Below are 14,308 nucleotides of genomic sequence, written 5' to 3' on the forward strand. Positions count from 1 at the left end.
CTCCTCTACACCTGATTCCCCACCCCACCCCATGCCCTTACCCCCTGCCACTGTCTTCATTCATAGGTGTAAGATTTTTGTCCAATCTCTTCCCGCACCCCTCAGACCCCCTTCCCACTGAGAATTGTCAGTGCACTCCCTTTCTATGTCCCTGATTCTATTATATTCACCAGTCCATTCTGTTCTTCAGATTTTTTATTCACTTGATTTTTAGATTCACTTGTTAGTAGGTATGTATTTGATGTCTTTTTGTTGTTCATAGTTTTTATCTTTACCTTTTTATTCCTCTTCCTCTTCTTAAAGAATACCCTTCAGCATCTCATGTAATCCTGGTTTGGTGGTGATGAACTCTAGCTTTTTCATGTCTGTGAAGCTCTTTATCTGACCTTCAATTCTGAATGATAGCTTTGCTGGGTAATCTTGGTTGTAGGTTCTTGCTGTTCATCACTTTGAATATTTCTTGCCACTCCCTTCTGGTCTGCATAGTTTCTGTTGAGAAATCAGCTGACAGTCAGTACCCTACAAGGTTACTCCCTTGTAGGTAACTAACTGTTTTTCTCTTGCTGCTTTCAAGATCCTCTCTTCGTCTTTTGTCCTTGGCATTTTAATTATGATGTGTCTTGGTGTGGTCCTCTTTGGATTCCTCTTGTTTGGGGTTCTGTGAGCTTCCTGAACTTGTAAGTCTATTTCTTTCATTATGTGGGGCAAGTTTTTGGTCATTATTTCTTCAAATAGGTTTTCAGTATCTTGCTCTCTCTCTTTTTCTGGCACCCCAAAAATCCAGATGTTGGTACACTTAAAGCAGTCCCAGAGGCTCCTTACACTATCCTCACACTTTTGGATTCTTCTTTCTTTCTGCCTCTCTGGTTGGGTGATTTTTGTTTCCTCATATTCCTAATCTTTGGTTTGACTCCTGGGGTACGTTGATCTATAATTGAGCTTCTGTATATTCTTTATTTCAGACAGTGTATGCTTAATTTCTGACTGGTCCTTTTCCATTTTTTTTTTTTTTTTGGTATTCTCATTAAGGTCCTTGAAGGTCTTTTCAAGTTTCTCAGCTGTTTTTAGAATATTCTTGAGTAACCTTATAAATGTGATTCTGAACTCTGTGTCATCCATTAGTTTACTTTCCTCCATCTCTCCCATTTGTGACATGCTTCTGTGTCTCCGCATTTTGGTTGCGTCCCAGTGTTGATGGAGTGGCTTTATGTGGTAGGTGACCTATAGGGGCCAGTAGCTCAGCTTTCCCAGTCACCTGAAGTGGTTGCTCTTGGTACACCCCTTTGTGGGTCTTGATGTAGTTAAGCCTTGATTGCTGTTGGTACACTGGGAGGAATTGACCTCCAGGCCCATTGGCTCTGAGGAACAGCTGTGTTTATAATGGAAGAACTGCTGTGCTGGAGACACTCTTATGGTGCAGGCCTTGTTTCAGTGGGGCTTTGGTATTCAATGAGTCTGCCTCCCGAATGTGTCACTTATGGATGTGAGAAGTTGAAATCTTGTGTCTCACACTGACCACTAGGTACACTGGCTTCTGGATCTCCAATGGGGTGCAGGTCAGCTACTGTCTTGAGGCCACCCTGCAGGAGCTACAGTGAGAACCACAGACCTCTCCTCCTTGCTTGGAGCTTGGAGGCTTTGGAGCTGTCTGCACCAGGTTTCAAGTTTTCTAGGTTAAACTGCAATAGAGAAGGCCATTGATATGCGAAGGCTGCTGCTTGGAGCTTGGGTATTTTTGTAGATTGTGCAGGGCAGAGTCTCAGGGCATCACTAGGCTAGGGCATGGCAAACAGCAATGGCTGCCAGTCAGCCGTCTCTGCCTCTCTGACTGCATCCCAGCATCTCGTGCCCCAGCATAGCAAACAATTATTCTTGCGCACGACTCTGCAAGCAAGCCACCTTCACTTCTGACCCGATGGCAGGCAGTCCAGCTTCTTTCCAGAAACTGGATTTCAGAGAGATTGGGAGCTTGACTCTTTTTGGGTTGAAGAAAGCAATGCCCTTGCCTACCTGGGATCTGCTGCCAGCCCATATTGTGCGCATGCCCCAGTACCTCAGTTTTTCAGCGCTTGTGCCCTGAATGCTCCTTTCTTTTTCATTCTAATTGTAGAGCTTCCACTCAGCCAGCTTTCCCATGGTTCTTGGTGATAGATGTTTTGTCTTTCAGTTGTAGTTTTGAAATTGTTGTGCAGGGCAGCAGTTTAGGGGTGTTTACCTAAGCTGCCATCTTGGATCTCGGTCTTCTTTTTGATTAGCAAGAACTCCTTATATATTCTAAATTAGAGGGATTTTTTTTTTTTTTGTCTGATAAATTACAAATATATTTTCTGGGATTTTTTTTTTAAACAAAGTGGTGGTTCTAATAATAGTGTAGTAAATATTTATTTATTGAAAGATGGAAAGATCTAAATCAAGATTTATTTCAAAGGCAGAAACAAAAAGATTTAGGACAGTTTGATGACAGAAGATGGAGAAGGGAACCTCACTAAAATTTCAAGTCAAGACTAATTAATAAACTAAACAGATTTGGTCTGTCCAAAATAAAATATCTAGTTATGTTGTGGAAGCTTTACTTCCCAACTTGTGACTGTTTTTATTTTCTCTTGGTTGCTCCATATTTTGTACACAAAGAGGTTCCTTATTGTTAATAGCTAATGACTCTTGAACAGTTATTGGAACTATTATTATTCTATTTTTACAGAACCTTTAGATAGCTTAGCTAAGGCCATCCAGTTAAACAAGAGTCAGAACCAGACTCAAATCTAAGCAGACAGACTAGAGAGATCATAGTTTTAATGGCTACCTCCCTGCTACAATATAGGTGGGGCTCAAGTCAACCATGAGACTTCAGTTCTTTAATTCAAACTCAGTGCTGGCCGTATCAAATGCATGACCCAAAATGAGTTTTAGTAATAAATTTGAAGAAGAAACCAGACTGTAATGGGTGAAAATGGAAAGAGCTCAATAGGGAGTAAAGGCAGCAGCTGTTGAGTCAGAAGACCTGCTCTCAAGTTTGTCTTTCTCAAGATGACTCTGTGGCTTTGGGAAGTCAGAAACAAATCTCACTGTCCCCAGCTATAAAGAGGGGATATAGATTCTTACTTTTTCAATAGTTGAGGGTGGCTGCAAAGATGAAAAGAGATAAAAATAATGAGAGTTACTTTTTCAAGAAATATTTATTTGTTCCTTCATCTAGGAGAACAATTATTAAGTGCCTGCTGGATGCCAGGCACTGTGCTAGGGGCTTATAACAGAAATGGTCAAAAGGTAATTATTGCAATAATCATGAAGTCACCTTTGCTTGTAATCCATTTAATCATCTAACTAGACTTTATTCCAAGGATTGTGCCAGATAGAGGCTGTGCTCTTCTGGAGCTTATTTAGAATGAATGAATGGATGAGTAAATGAAAGAATAAAGCATGTTGCCCCCTTTCTCTTACCCAGCACTCTATGCATAGCTTTATTTCTGCTCCATTTCCTAGACAAAACTCACTCACATACTTTTCTTATTAGAGCACACAAATGGACATTCTAATAGATAATCCCACAAGTTTATGGCTTTGTTATTTATAATAACTCCTCCCTTGGCCATCCAGTTAAGGATTTCAAGCACCATTTCTATTTGGTTCTTATATTTAATCCCCTTCCTACTTATTCAGGACCTGTAGGTACTTCTGATTTCTTTTTAAAAAAATATATATTTTATTGATTTTTTTACAGAGAGAAAGGGAGAAGGATAGAGAGCTAGAAATATCAATGAGAGAGAAACATCGGCCAGCTGCCTCCTGCACACCCCCTACCAGGGATGTGCCCACAACCAATGTACATCCCCTTAACCAGAATTGAACCTGGGACTTTTCAGTCCTCAGACCGATGCTCTATCCACTGAGTCAAACCGGTTTCGGCTCTAATTTCTTTAAATGCATGTTAATTAACAAATATAAGTTCAATTTAAATTCCAGTTCTCTAATCAGTACTTAGGGACATTCAATGTTTTCGATCAAAATTAATCCTACTTCAGATTAATCCTAAAACTGCTACAACACAGTTGTTAACTATTACTGTACTTTTAAAGTATAAAACATGGGCCCAGGAACCCTTGTATGGCAAAATATTCAGAAACAAAATAGATATTTGTTAAATAGAATGAGATGCTATTGGCTTAGTATATTTGGTCGTGAGAATTTGGAAGTGAAAATATAATAGAAGTACTTTTCTTTTAAAACAGTGCATTTCAGACTTTCCACTGGTTCAAAGTGACATCATGTCCAACTGACCTAAATTAGTGATGCTTCAGCCTATTTATAGTACACACTGCTTTTGAATTAGGACAGTGACAAGGGAAAGGGAAAGGGGACATTTTCTCAGGATTGACGTTTGTGAATTGGTTCTGTGTGTGATCATTTGTATTTGAAAAAGTCCAACAGGGTCATGAGAACATGAGGGATGTCTAGTTTACTGGACATTTACTGGCCCACGGTTTTCCCAGCAGAGCCTGAGAGGGTCTGGTAAAATCGCACCTAATAAAGTTTTGAATATAACTTTTTAAAATGTTTTAAAGTAGTATTTAGCCTGTGAGAAATAATATTTAATTCCCTTCCTACTTATTCAGGACCGTAGGTACTTCTAATTTATTTAAAGGCATGTTAATTAACAACTATAAGTACAATTAAAATTTCCAGTTCTCTAATCAGTAGTTAGGGACATTCAATGTTTTCTCTCAAAATTAATCCCATTTCAGATTAATTCTAAAGCTGATACAACACAGTTGTTAACTATTACTGTACTTTTAAAGTATAAAACATGGGTCTGAGAAATTGTGAGGAATATTAATAACCCAAAACTTATTAGAGATTTGGAATATAAGATTCACTGATATTAGTTAATTAACTATGACTTTGAATATTTGGTGTTATAAGCAAGCGTGAATTATGATTTTTAATACTTACTAGTCAAAAAATAACGAAATAAAAGATTCAAAAGGATCCTATAGATTTTGAAAAATCTATGACAGTGGAGGTAGACATCATGAAGCCAATGTCAAATTCTGTTTATAAGCATTAGAACAGTGAGGAATTTGTATAATTATTGCTTTCTTCCATAATTGAAATTGATTTTAGTACTACTTGTTATCAGTAGAGGGGAAAATATAATCATTTATATTATGACACATTCCCATGGTAGAATCTTTCCTTCAAGATGACGTATAGTACAGATTCCTAAGTTTCAATTCTCAGGAAAAAGGGAAAGGTGGCTATGGTTGACAAGTGTCTTTGTTGGCAGGGTGTTAGCAGATTGAGGTGGCCATGGGAGAAAGTTATCTTGGGCATCATCAGTGTTATCTTCAAGCAGCACCGGGGAATAAAGTTTGTGTTTGAAAACAAAGTCTCTGGCTTTGTTCTTTGCTATGTATCACTATCTCACCTTTCCACTGACCTTAAAAAAGGACCATGCTCTTCATGTTCTCAGGTGAGGAGAACCCCAACAGTCTCCCTCTCCAAGTCAACTTGGTACTCATTCACACCAAGTTGAAAGTGATTACTAATAGCTTAATATCTTGCTTCTTCTATAAAGTAACTAGGATTTAAAAATAATATACAAGACTTCAGTGGAGAAAAATTTGAAACATAATCAAAGAATATAAAAGATCTTAAGTAGTAGAGAGATAGTAAATGCTCTTGAGTGGAATGAATTCATATTATAAAGGTGTTAATTCCCTAAAAATTAATCTTTGAACTAAATGATAGCTGAATTACAGTTTCTACTCCATTTTCCTAGAACTTTAACAAATTTATTATAAATTTATATAAAAAATATATATGAAAGCCTAAGAATAGCTAAAGAAACCAGAAAAAAGTAGAGCAAAGAGGGTAGATTTTCCTGTCTTGATATAAAGTAATAAAAATATTATAAAATTGGCTCAAGGATAGTAAGAAAAAACGTAAATAAACCAATGCAACAAAATAGAGAGCTCAGAGATAGATAGAAGTAGTTATTTATTATAGGAAACATATGATAAAGAACTCACTAAAAACTGGCTCATTTCTACGTGGAGAAAAATAAAACTGGATCCCTACTTTCCAACATGTACAAAAATGCATTAAATACCTGATTGTGAAAGGCAAAACCATAGATCAGGTAAAAGAAAAGATAGAACAACTTTGTGACCTAGGGGGAAAGATTTTTTTTCAACAAAGCTTTGAAAAATGCAAACCATAAAATGAAAAATAATGTCTTTAATGCAAATTAAATTTTCTTTTGAACAAAGGACATATAGACAAAATCAATAGAACACCAGCTGGGAAAAGAATTTGTTATGCCTACAAACTACAAGAGAGTAATTTAGAAAATATACAGGGCACTCTTATAAATCAACAGCAACAAAACATCAACAGACCAAAGCCCTCTAGAACAATTGGCAACTCATGTTCATGAAAGGGGAAACCTAAGTGGCTGCAAGTGTATGGAGAAAAATGCAAATCAAAACAACAGTGAGATACCATTTCATACCTCCAAAAGCTGGCAAAATTAAGCTGGCATAATAAGGTGGGCAGGGATGTAAGAAAAGAGGAACCTTTCTTCACTGATATGAGAGAATCTGTGCTGCCTTTCTGAACAGCAATCTGGCAGTACCTAGTAAAAGTGAATTAACTTATCTCTGTGACCCAGTGGACCTACTCCTGGGTAACTACTTCAAAGGTATTTTTTTTTTTTAAGTAGAATAAAACGACTTACATGAGGTTGCATCATGCGGCAATGCCTGTAGAGTTGGCAATTGGAAGTGGTCTAGGTGCCCATCAAAGGGGAAATAAATAAAATGTCGGTACACACTATGGAATGCCATGTTGGATAAAGGAGCCACATATGGCAACATAGTTAGATTGCAAGACCATAGTGCTAAGTGAACAATTAAGACAAAGAATCATTTCTGTAAAAAACATTTCTATAGGCACTAAAGCACAATCTGTTTTATAGGGTTGCATACACATTCAGAAATATATATCAAATGCATTAGAGCAGAAACCTACAGCAGGCATAAAGGTGGTGGTGGGTGTTTGGAATGGAGGGAATGAGAATATGAGGGTAGAATTACACACACATTTGCACACACACACACACACACACACACACAGACAGAAAGAGAGGAACAACCTTGTGTGGAACAACGATCATGTGTGTTGTACTGAGGAGTGTGAAGAATAAAAAATTTCCAAGCATCTGCTAACAAGTTGGAACGTAGTTTTATCATGTGGTCAGTGAATATTTATTCATCATCTGCTCCATGTTCTGGGTGCTAGGGATATTATAAAGAATGAGACAGTATAGCTTCCCTGATGGTTGGTGGTTCTAGTTAGTCCTTTCTGGTTTTGTCTAGATAAATTGTTTCATGTATCTAAGATCAACCTTGGGTACATTCTGTGTGGGGCCTGGGGGCATGATTTTGAGCTTGCCCTTTATCTGTGTTGGTTTCTGGGAAAGACTTGAAAATTCATAAGGAAACAACTGAAGAGAAATTCCATTATGATCTGAAGTTATGTAGCACACATATGTCTTCAGCTATTTTTTTTTTTCTACAGGAGCAATTTTATTCTATATTCATAATTTCTCCTAATAACAAATATTTTTGAGACTCCCTGTATGACTATTCACAAATCCATATACAGCCAGAGAGCGGATTTCATTTTAGTGGGTTTTGGTTAAGTTCACTAAAATCTAAATCTTGACTCCATTAATGCTCTCCATTAATGGTGGTCCACCAGGGCCATGTAATGAATAATAGACATGCAGTTGCTATTAAAGACTGGTTCACACTTTTCTGACATTCTAGTTTTGTTTCACAGATATTTATTCCCTATTCAGGAATAATACTGAAGCTGACAAGTAGTACTGGGTCAAATCCCAACATTGGAAGTGCTGCTATAATGCTAATCTCAAAATTACCTCCATGCATGTTCCCACAGATATTTAGTAAATTATTGAATTACACAGAACTATTTATTCATTCATATGTTCCTTCTGAGTACTTCCTATGTATGTGAATAAAACTGTTTTAAGGCTGAAGGTTAAAAAATTTAAAAAGACAGAGACTTCTCCTTCAAAAACATATAATTCAATGATGTCACAACTTATCTATCCATGGGAACAAAATATGTATACTTCTCAGGTTCTCAGGCAAACCAACAAAAGCCTATTTAATACATAGACTCACTTAACTTTGGTGCTAATATCATTATGTAGAGTTCTGCTAAAAATGGTAATTTCTTATATAAAGAAAATAAATTGGATAAAGAAGAGTTTCATCATTTCAGGCTCATGAACAACCCCAAGAGAAAGTTTGGAATGAGTTTAATTTTTATTTACTCTTCCCCACTCTTCCCTTTTGCATGGTTCTCTTAAGGTCATTTTCCCAAATGCTGTGTCTTCATCCTATTCTCACCCTTCACTGTGGCTCCTCACTTAGGTCTGTGCCATCTCACAAAATGCTCAAGTTTCTACAATCACTCACTTTCCTTATTCCAGTTCTTCAACACTCCTTATCTGCAATAGTTGTGAAGAGAAAAATCTTATTGAACTAATTTGTTCAAATTCACATTCCTTCCTCTAGCAATAGATCAGTGCTCTCTGCTCCCACCCCTTAGATGGTTTTCTAGTCTAGATGTTAGGTGTTATTTAGAAGTCAGTGCAGTTTTAATAATTTAAAGTCAAGATATTGCCAGGTTCTCTTCTTCAGATAGTGATATATATACACTACCGTCTGTTATAAGATTTTGGAAACATTATTTTGAGACTTGTGTGTTGTTTAGAATGAGTGCAGGTAAAATTTCAAGATAAACTACTAGATGACTTTATTTTTAAAATACTTGCATGTTAAAAATAATAGCGATAAGATTGTTCAACATTAATATTTACAAAGTTAAATTGATATTAATTTTAATTCAATGAAAAAACATTTAAGATATATTTGCATCTACCATAATTGTTATGATTACTTGAAAAAGAATGCAAGGAAAATAGTGCTTAGATTAGCCAACACTTTTATTTTTAAAATGTGAGTCTTCTTCAGGATTTAGCATATTAAAAAATAAGATGAAAGTATTTTTTAAAAATGGAATTATCTCCAAGATGTCATCATTTTAAAGCAGAGAATATAGGACACAGGTCATTATTTCTGATCAACTATAATGAGATAAGAATCTATAAAGCTCAAAAGGAAAATGAGTCCGTGACCAAAATGCTTACTCAGTTACTATAAACATTATACGAAACATGGACTCTATAAAGACAAAGCAATTCTTTTCTTTGAAAAATATGTCAGGTTTAAAAAATTCTAGGATTTACCTCTAAAAGCATCATCTGGAACCGAAGAGTGACGTTTTAGGGAAATACTTGCATATCAAGATGGGAAGGATGGGAGGTGGCGTTTTGTGGGCTCCTGTGGTGGTTAGGTAGTTTTCAGAAGATGACACTGGAAATTAGATAATTGCTGATGTCATATTTTTACAATAAAAAAAAAAATTGGTGTCCCAAGGGCTATAAAAGCAGCAGCTTCTACCTTTCCATCACAAGCAGAATCACTGAAGCAGGTAAGTGTTTCAGGCAAACTTAGTATGATCGATTAATTTGTCCTGATACTTCTTGACACTTAATGATCTTCCTTTATGTTCTTGCTTTCTTGATACCAGGTTCTTCTTCCCTACCTGCCAATTGCCGGAGTGAGAGTTGTCTTCAATGGCCACCCTGCAGAAATCTGTGAGCTTTTCCCTTATGGGGACTCTGGCCGCCAGCTGCCTTCTTCTCATTGCCCTGTCAGTGCAGGGAGGAGCTGCTGTGCCCATCAGGTCTTACTGCAGGCTTAACGAGTCCGACATCCAGGTGTCCTATTTCACCAACCGCACCTTCAAGATGGCTGAGGAGGTACCCATCTCAATCTTTCTCTTTCGTATCTTATCTACTTGGAACCCAAATAGTTCTTACATTTTTCTGCAGAGCACATTTAAGACCTTTAAGAACCCATCATTTATCTCTACTAGTGGACAAGAGATTATTTTGTCTTGTCATAGACTCTTTGGAGTTGGGCTTTATCAGAAGACCTTCCATTTTGGCCTTTAAAATATGTAAATGGAGTTTTACCCCCAAAGGAGCCCAGCTGACTATTCATTTGCTCTGTACTCCTCTGTGCATTGTTTTAAACTCATGCATACATCTGAATTCTTTCCTGGGTCTTCATTGGGCTGCTCTTGGGAGAGGGGATAAAGTACATCTCTACTTACAGACTTTTGTTCTATTTCTTCGATGTCCAAACACTTAGTCTTTTCTTCTCTTCCAGGTTAGTTTGATAGATAACAACACAGATGTTCGTCTCATTGGAGATAAACTGTACGACGGAGTCGATGTAAGCCATAGCAGTGTGCCATCCATGGTTCCTTGGAGCGGTGGTAAAGATGGTTTGGATCTTCTAGATGTACCCTAATATGATCCCTGCTGTTTTACTTTTGCCTGCAGATGAATGCGCGCTGCTATGTGATGAAGCAGGTGCTGAACTTTACCCTTGAAGAAGTGCTGCTCCCCGAGTTTGAGAGATTCCCGCCCTACATGCAGGAAGTGGTGTCTTTCCTGAAAAAGCTCAGCAACATGCTTAGCCAATGTGTAAGTTCTTCTCTCAGCTTAACTTCACCCACTCCTAGTCACCTGCCTTTTCTCCTTCTTTCATTTAGAACCTTTTCCTCCCAATCCTCACTGCCTCCTCTGCTGGCAGTAAGAGGTGCCTCAGTGACACCATTATAGGAGTCATTTGGAATCACAGAGCATTTGCTTTAATTGAGTCATATTTTGAATTTAAGATAACTAATGGGGTCTGAAAGATAAGTGCATAGAAGGCTCATTTGTCTCTGGGAAAAGCAACTCAGGTTATGTGAGATGCGAAAGGTGTCTGAACACCTAGATGTGGAAATGGATCCACTGAGTAGAAATTGATCAAGGGAAGGGATAGTAAAGAGAGAAAGAGGGAAATGAGAAGGTTTAATGTTCCATGGTGGATGGGCAAAGATTCCTACCCTGTTGATGTCATGGGAAGTGATAAAAATCAAAGGTGTGTGAATTCTATGCCCATGAACATTTAAAACTATGAAAAAAGTTTGAGTGAAGTAGGCAAAGGGGACCTAGTGCCTATTGGGGAGGGTCCACTGTTCATAGATGATGTTTTATGTCTGTTTCTCGCTCTGAGGGAGCATTTTTGATAAGATATAGTTAAGGTTTTAATCTTCATTGAATTTGCATAAACCATTCTACTCTTTACACAAACTTAAACCTCAATAAGATTTCCCAAAAGTGAATAAAGGAAATGACTGGATTTTATTGTCCAAGGGAATTCAAGAGCTCAGAAAATTTAGGTCACTGGTTAAATCTAGGTCATTGTGGGCACAAATGCTAAGAACTTTAACTCCAGGTGAATTGTAACATATCTCTCTCTGTTGGGGACACTGAGGTTCATAAAATATCAGTACAACAATGTTAAAATAATTACTCTGCTTTTCATTTTCTAGCACATTGAGAGTTATGACCAGCATATCCACAGAAATGTCCAAAAGCTGAAGGACACAGTGAACGAGGTACTACTAATAACTATTAATGCTGAATAATTAAGTAGGAGAGACAAATGTTTTCTCTTACCCTTCCTTTCTTACTTTTACTCCCCAAGTTATGATTATTTTACTTGATTCTTCTACCATTAGGTTGATAATTTAGGTATATATGGATATAGATGTGTGTGTCTATATTTATAAATCATTTGGCAACTTTTTCAAATCATAGAATTCTAGAACTGCATGGGAAGTTAGGATGTTAAATCTCATCACCCATGCTCTGGGGATGGCCAGTGGCAGAGCCTGGGCTAGAATGCAGTTCTCTTGAATCCCATCCAGGCTAGCACTCTTTCAGCAGCAATAGGTACTAGTTTTGGTATTATTAATTCTTAGGGAAATTTAAGATTCCTATAGTCCATGCAATCTGAAAAATCACTTGTTCAAAACAGAAAAAGGCCTGGGAACATATTTATTTGAAGTGATTTTAAAAACCATTAAATTTGATGATTTAAAAATTGGAGAAATAAACCCAGAGCAACTGTAACAAAAGAGCTTGACTTGACTGTAGACTGAATTTCTGGAATGATTAATACTTATATTTAGTTACCGTAATATAATAACTGACAGCTATTGATTTGAATTTAAAAGCAATATTTACACAGTTTAAAATAGAATAAAAACATTAGTAGTAGATTTATTATAGTAACATGGAAATTAGAATTAGAAATCTTTTCTTCCTCTGTCCTTTTCCCTTCATTTCTACCCTCTTCTCCACCACGATAAATCCTTAGATAGACAGTGAGCATCTATCTGGTGTAGGCTAGTGTGTATTTCTACAGTGAATGATACTATCCTGTGGCCTATTTGGGGAAAAGAACAACAGTAGAAGGCTCAGACTACCAATTGTGACTAATCTCAAAACCAGAAGAATGATTAGTAGCAGCGAAAGTGAAGCTCTTGCAAGCAGGTATAATTAAACCTCAGAATCATGAAGGCTCTAGTTGATGAAAATTTCAGCAAGAAGCATAATGACAATTCCCTTCTTTTTCCATCTTGATTTTTTTTTAACCCAAAGTCTTTCTTCCTGAGCATCACTTAATGAACATAATGGTTGTGACCTTTGTAGTTTTTGACTGTGAAGCTCAATTCTCTCAATTAGTATTACCTGGATATGAAGGGATGAATATTGGCATGCCATAGCAAAAAGTGCTTTGCCCTTCTGGTTTGAAAGATATCTGATATCAGTTTACTCTGTGTTCTTTAGAGGAGTGAAGTGTGTGTGAGAGAAATATGATGGTGCTATGTGAGAAAACAGATATTTTAAAGCTTTTACTACATTTTGAGAGAATCAACTTTGACATGTGCAATAGGTTGCCACGTGGGAGAGTAGCTATGCTTTTTTTACCCTGTCACTCCAATGGCATAGGCAGAACAGATGAATGTTGTTCAGAGAAAGTTCAACATGAAGAAAAATTGGTCAGCGTGGTCTGAAAAGGGAAGGTAGTCTTGGGAGTAAAACCAGAGAGCAGGCTGTAGTAGAATGGATGAAAAGACAATAGGACAAGAAAAACTTTAATTTTTTTACACAAATATCACTTGGCCTTTAAAACAAAGGAAGAGTAGAAGAGTGGAAGAAAATAGGAAGAGAAAAGAGAGCAAAGTATAGAGGACAGATGAATTTCAGAGGGTGCTTTGAACTTGAATTTGGACCCTCTTCCATTGGGTTTGAAAGCCTCATTTATATACTACTTGAAAGAAGAAGAAAGAATGTTAGAACCTGTATTTGGCTTTCTACTAATGAAAAGCAACAGAATAGAACTTATTTGATATTTTCACAAAAGTGAAAGCCTGTTTCTTTTCTTTTGTTAAAAAGGTGAAAACAGAAAACGTCATGCGTATTGGAAAAGTATAGTTTTGATTCAAGACAACTGTTGTAAATAATTTATTGGTTGTAGACGGTTGTGGGGCTATGGAGTAGGGAAGTCCTAATGGGTGGTACTCTGGGTCCCCTGTCATAGCTCCCATCTGGCTGCTCTGGTTAGGAAGTGGTTTTAAACAACTTCATTAGCATGAGGTACCACAGAGATTGATAGCACTTGGTGCCCTCTCAGTTCAAATAGCCATAATTATAAGGTCTTTGGCAAGTCATATTATATTATGGCTAAGAGGTATTTTTTTTTTATTTTACAAAGGCTAAAACTTGGTTTTTGTTCAAACAACCTAATCAAGCCACTTTCTTCTAATTCATCCCTCTTTTAAAAATACAGTGAAAGTACTCAAATACTTGTGTTTTTTTTTTATTTTCACAGCTTGGGGAGAGTGGAAAGATAAAAGCAATTGGAGAAGTAAACTTGTTGCTTCGATACCTGAACGAAGCCTGCATTTGATCACAGAAAAGCTGGAAAATGGAAAATAACTCTTCTTGCCTGTGGGAAATAACAATAAGATCCCAAAGATTTTCTTTTACCAAAAGGAAAATGGGAGGTCAAACTTCATAATCAAGGATATATAAATATATAAATCCCTACTTAGTTTAAAAAAGAGAACCATGTCACTTGTGTCCATAAGAATAGAAGGTACTAAACATAATGAGATTTATTGCTAATTGTAATTGGCATTTTATACACAGAAATTCATTTTTAAGCAATTGAATGCTGAATGGTCTATCCTTATAAAAAAAATTACTTCCCATTCCTTTAGGAAAAAAAAAACCCCAACCCAAAAA

At 36.8% G+C, this 14,308-nt stretch overlaps 1 protein-coding gene across 1 annotated transcript; it reads left to right on the forward strand.

Annotated features, from left to right (window-relative positions):
* Positions 1 to 9,730: 9,730 nt before the first annotated feature.
* On the forward strand, positions 9,731 to 13,970 carry IL22 (interleukin 22; the record flags this gene model as incomplete). The annotated part of the gene is made up of 5 exons (XM_084878254.1): positions 9,731 to 9,916; positions 10,329 to 10,394; positions 10,505 to 10,648; positions 11,545 to 11,610; positions 13,893 to 13,970. 5 exons carry the CDS (start codon positions 9,731 to 9,733, stop codon positions 13,968 to 13,970), a joined length of 540 nt encoding a protein of 179 aa, XP_084734380.1.
* Between the last annotated feature and the right edge of the window lie 338 nt (positions 13,971 to 14,308).

This window comes from Pipistrellus hanaki (assembly GCF_964339955.1).
Source record: "Pipistrellus hanaki genome assembly, chromosome: 3".
NCBI classification, from domain to species: domain Eukaryota; kingdom Metazoa; phylum Chordata; class Mammalia; order Chiroptera; family Vespertilionidae; genus Pipistrellus; species Pipistrellus hanaki.